The following is a 5748-nucleotide window of genomic DNA, read 5'->3' as shown; positions in this document are numbered from 1 at the left end:
AAAAAAAAAAAAAAAAAAAAAAAAAAGAAAGAAGGGAGAAGTCGAGGAGGAGGAGGGACTGAAACGTGGGGGCAATTGGGTTAAACAGTACAGAGAATATTGTCAGTGAAGCCACAATCTCTAGTTTGGTCACGATCACGTTGCCTCTTCTCTCTAAATTTTACTTCTTTAACCTTCTTCCTCCCACATCTACGAGGTTGTGTACTGGGCTTTTTTCTTTATTGGGCTTCTTCTATCAACTTTTGTGTATTAACTTGCTAATCCATTCAATTTCCTAGTCTTAATCCTTGTTCGAAAACGCGGTTAACGCGGCCGGAAACGCGGCGGTTATACGCTATACGGGAACATACCGTGGAGATTATGCTTAATTCGGTTGATTGTACGGAACTGTTCTAAAACTTGAATTTAAATTAAAGGATTTTACTAAACTTTTTGTTGCGGTGGCTAAATATTGCAGAAACAGCTAACCTTTACTATTTGGGACAGAGGAAGACGATGAGAATATTACCATATTGCCACTCCTAAAAAAAATAAATAGCAAAAATGAAGTGGTCAGGCGTCGAACTCGAGACCTGATGGAAATAACTCACAACAGCTCCCACCAGGCTACACGCAATCTTTCTCTTTTCATGTACGCTACTACAATATATCCAAAATTAATCGCCGATTAATCTTGGATTAATCCTCGTTTTTCTCGTTACGCGCTACACCCAACCCGAACGCACGCATAACGCCTAGCGAGTTCCAGAACAAGGGTCTTAATTGAATACGTCTCTTTTTGTTGATATAAAATAGAATTAATTATCTTCTCGAGTAGGCCATCTACTCTTGCCCAATAAAAGTAATTGGGATGAAGCAAAATTAAGAGAGCTGATAGTGGAAGAAGATGTGGAATGTATCAAAAATATTAAGGTTAGTGCTATAGCTCAACAAGATCTATTAGGGTGGCATTACAATGAAGATGGCATTTATACGGTTCGATCTGGTTACTGGTTGGCAACTCATAGACCAGATGGTAATCTTCCAATCCCAACCTATGGTGAATCCGAACTGAAGCAAAAAATATGGAAAACAGATTCCCCTACAAAGATTAAGCACTTTCTATGGAAACTGACTTCAAAGTGTTTAGCAACAGGAGCTAATCTAAAACGGAGACATATTACACCGGATGCTTTATGTAAGAGATGTGGAATTGAGGAGGAAACAGAGAAGCATTTGTTTTTTTATTGTTCATACGCTAAGCAGATCTGGAGAGATTCAGGTATAGCTAATAACATCATTAATGGCTCAAGATACTCTTTCGAAGAGAAAATAAAGGAATGTCTACTCATCTCCACGTCATCACAACAGTCTCATTTTCAAGATAAACCTGGAGATTATGGAAGAGTAGAAATATACTAATATTTCAAGAAGATGTCTTGATAGAGATATTCATCAGAGTTCCAATATCAGACTGGGAACATATCTCCTCCGTTAGAAAGCAGTGGGCTGATTTGTTCCGTGGAGAATGCTTATGGCAAGCTGCTCTTAACCGGGCGTATCCTCATGCTAGCAGAACTCAGAGATGGACTGGACCGATACGCCAAGGATCAAGCAAACGGTTGATAATCTATGCCTAAGAAGCTACCTGAAACGTTTCATTCTTTCATATATCTATTAGGTAGATTCAAGACTTTAATAGAGTTTTTAGCTTCGCAGGAGATTTATGGCTTTATACATCAGCAAAAACATATTAGGTGTGGATACAGACATAGATGAAATGCTTGGACATATTTACTTATTCTTGAAAGATCAGCTTCAGCTTTCAACTGCTCCTGCTTCAGGAGTCCTGCACGGAACCATGATCGGTAATTATCTTCTCTATTAGTATGCCATTGACACTGCTTACTGAATCCCAAATGTACTCAGTTCAAATAATATTTATTTTATATCAAATAATAGTATTAATTTTTTTTAGTATGAACCAGAAAATAAATTGTTTTCTTATCTTAGATTTTGACACTATTTTTAAGAAAAAAAAATCTTATGAAAATTAATGGCAAACGTTATATTTTGGTTACAAACTTACAACTGGTATATAAACTCAAATTATATAAAAAATAAAAAGAAAATGAAATTAATATTCACAACAACTAAGCATAAATGTTCATATCATTGAAAAGTATTAAGCGATAGTATAGTTTTTCATCATATTATCATATAATTTATGAATATGGGAGCTCCAAAATGTACCGACGTGAGAGGGGGCCAAAGCCAATGCCTCAAAAATGATAAGGTGAGCACGGTTCTGACTTCTGACTCAGTTCATTTCTGATGGCAGACCAATTGATTGTTAGTGGCAAATCAAAAGAAGAAGCTGATGAGGTCGTTACAAAGATCTGGCTGGCTCTTCTCGACAACTTAGAGGACACTAAACATACATTTCTTGTTCTGAAGTCCATTGCACAAGAATATGATGTAAGAAGAAAACATGAATACTTCTTGTTTTTGTAGAGAAAACAAACTAAACTCGTTATCTGATTAATCAATTTGCAGGGGTTTCTTCCGTATCCATATTCAAGACCGATCAAAGTACAATGGAAAGTGTTTGAGAAACTGTTTGTGGACTTCGGCGACTTGTTGTTTGATCATTCAGAGTACTGCGACTTAATAGGAATCGCCAAGAAGAAGTTTCCGACATTACCTCATCTTTGGTTAGGCTTTTAACTAACTTAATCAAACCAAAGACATCGTTTGTAAGAAAAACGTATAAAACACAAATTCTTTATGGTCATGTAACGTTCATGTTTACTTTCCAAAAGTAGAAAAGTCAAAACCTTTCGACGACCCTTTTAAGTTTTAACAGAATCTCTTCGTTACTAGCTAGCAACAAACCCAACTTCTTCAAAAAATGATTCTCACGGAAGTGATAACGTTTCTCGCTCTCTTCGTCCTCTCTACCTCACCGTCCTTGGCGCAGGCCAAAGATGGTGGACACGTGTCGTTACTCGTCTCCGAAACGGGTCTCGAGTTAGCCAAAGACTTCCTCATCCACAAGATGATATCCACGACGCTTCCGCTTCAGCTACCTGAGATCGAGAAGAAGGTGAAGATCCCTTTGATAGGGAAAGTGCGGATGGGTCTGTCGAATATCAAGATATACGCGGTTGATGTTCACTCGTCGAGGGTCGAGACCGGAGGAGATGGAATCGTCTTGAGTGTTTCGGGGGCGACGGCAGATGTGAGCATGGATTGGTCGTATGCTTACAAAGCTTCCTTCTTTCATATTGCTGATCATGGAGTTGCTTCTGTTAAGGTAATAAGTGATATAAAGTTTTGTACTTTATGATATGGGTTTTGTCTTTATGGTCTAAGAACTGTCGGAGACCAAAGTTGGGTTTTTTTTTTTTTTTTGTATTTGAGATTGTGTTTCATCAGAGGAAATGATGATGATGATGATTGTGATGATGAATGAAGGTTAAAGGAATGGATTTGAGAAGCAGTGTCAGTTTGGTTGGTGAAAATGGAAGTCTAAAGATTGCTTCAAGGGATAGTGATTGTAAAGTGAAGAGCATTGGTATTCATATCAACGGTGGTGCTTCTTGGCTATACCAAGGGTAATTGTTGTTGGCTACCACTTGCAGTTTGTATTCTAAAGATTAAGAAAGAAAAATATTCTTGCTTTTTTTTATGAGTTGACCTAAGCTAGTTAGGAATCTTCTAAATCGGGTAATTTTGTTCGAGTTGGCTTGTAATCTAAACCTTATTTTCGTTTCTCAGGTTAAATTTATAAAATTTCGTTTTTAAAAAAAAAATTCTTACTTTTTTCTTTGGTTTGGTTTGGTTTGTTTGTAGGGTGGTTGATGCGTTTGAGAAGAAGATTATTTCAACTGTTGAAGAGACTGTTTCTAATAAGATATTGGAGAAGATGAAGAAGCTTGATGCTAAGTTGCAATCACTTCCAAAAGAGGGAAAGATTGATGACGATGTTGCAGTGAACCTCACTTTTACAGGAAGCCCAGTGTTGGATGATTCTTCTGTTGAAGTTGGAATCAATGGTTTGTTCATGGCAAATGGCGATGGTGGTAAAAAAGTTTCAGGATCTATTTCTTCTTTCTCGACTCCCAGGGTTAAAAGAATGGTGGGAATTTCCATAGAAGAAGAAGTTTTCAACTCTGCAACACTTGTCTACTTCATTGTAAGTTCCAAAAGTTTTCCATTAGATGAGTTTGGTGGAACAATAAGTTTTTTTTTTTTTTGAATCCAGGCAAAGAGGATGCATGTGGATATCCAGGAAACGAAGAACGGGTCGACTCTAAGCACATCAGACTGGAAACTCATACTTCCAGAGCTCTACAAACAATATCCAAATGTTAAAATGATGCTTAACATGACGGTGACGTCTCCGCCTGCTGTTAACATCAGAAAGAATGGCATTGATGCAATCATTGATCTAGAGATATCAATCGATGTCCAAAACTCTGGAGCTGTCCTATCTGTAGCACGCATATCAGTGGTATATGCTTAATAAATAATAATCCACAGAATAATCTAGTTAATAAGCAATCCCTTTAAAAAAACAGAATGTGATTCTTGTGTTGCAGGTTCTGGATGTTGGAGGTACTGCAGAAATAGCAGAGAACAATTTAGCAGGTAGCCTCAGATTAAAAGGTTTCAATGCAACAATGACGTGGAGTAAACTTGGAGATCTTCAAGCAAACTATATTCAGGTAAAAAGTTAGTTGTGTTTTCTTGTAGACAAGACTTATATATGACTCTTGCTTGACACTACTAAACTGGGATGTTTCTTGCTCTTTTGTTAGGATGTAGTGTCGACGATTCTTGAATCCTTGTTTCTGCCGTACGTAAACACACGCCTTAAGAGAGGTTTCCCTTTGCCGTTTACGCACGGTTTCAAGATCAAAAACACAGAGATTGTCTATGTTGAAAATGGCGTAATGGTCTGCAGTGATGTCGCCTTTGGTTAGATATGAACGGCCTCTCAAGTTTATTGATACTAGTGAAGCTGTCGCTATTTCTGTAAAAAACTGCGTTGTAAGTTTGTAAGACTTAGCATGTATATATATATATATATATATCTCTCAGATACTAGTTTGAAGTCCCTATGTTATTTGTTGCATACATGTTAAAACAACATTTACATTTATACTGTTTATAATTTTATTAACAACAAACAAGTCAACAACTATACTGTTTGTGGTTATTAAATTGTTATCGATTTGAAATTATTAAAATTTGTTAATCATATAAAACATTGCTATTTTAATTAAATTTGAAAATGGTGTATAATCTTAAAAACATTTATTAATTTGAAACTGTTACGAAAGACAAAAGAAAAGATGAGCCGCTTTCGTTGAAAATATAAAAAGATGTGGGGTCCGCTGCACTAGTTGCACAGTAAATTTCCTTCTATATATACGAACGTTTGCGTTCGTTTGTAAACACACCATCCTTCTCCTTCAATAACACATCCTCTCTTCTTATCAGTATTATCTTCTTCGTACAGGTATAAAATTTTGCTTTATTTAAATTCCTGCGATATAATAAAATTCCAGTTCTTTTCATAACACGTTATCAGCACGATCACTCTGCGATTCGGTAAAATTTATTTGTATCATTTATACCCTGTTATAATGGTCGGTATACCGCCTCTACTATTATTTATATTATGTTATAATGGCCGGAATACCGCTTATATTATTTACTAATAATTTAATTTATTTATTGGTCGGCCGAGCCGCCTTATAT

The 5748-nt window shown here is 36.4% G+C and overlaps 1 protein-coding gene across 1 annotated transcript; it reads left to right on the top strand.

Annotated features, from left to right (window-relative positions):
* The first annotated feature begins 961 nt into the window (after nucleotides 1-961).
* Nucleotides 962-5159, top strand: LOC106345070 (putative BPI/LBP family protein At3g20270). The gene is given in 11 exon segments (XM_013784334.1): nucleotides 962-1015; nucleotides 1386-1600; nucleotides 1699-1847; nucleotides 2321-2457; nucleotides 2536-2693; nucleotides 2863-3295; nucleotides 3457-3596; nucleotides 3835-4177; nucleotides 4247-4495; nucleotides 4584-4709; nucleotides 4803-5159. Coding segments are annotated over 11 exon segments (2169 nt in total). The 3' UTR covers nucleotides 4968-5159.
* The last annotated feature ends 589 nt before the right edge of the window (nucleotides 5160-5748 follow it).

The sequence above is a fragment of the Brassica oleracea genome, chromosome C5 (genome assembly GCF_000695525.1).
Source record: "Brassica oleracea var. oleracea cultivar TO1000 chromosome C5, BOL, whole genome shotgun sequence".
NCBI lineage: Eukaryota > Viridiplantae > Streptophyta > Magnoliopsida > Brassicales > Brassicaceae > Brassica > Brassica oleracea.
Note: the sequence above shows the minus strand (reverse complement) of the source record. Positions and strands in the feature narration are given on the sequence as shown.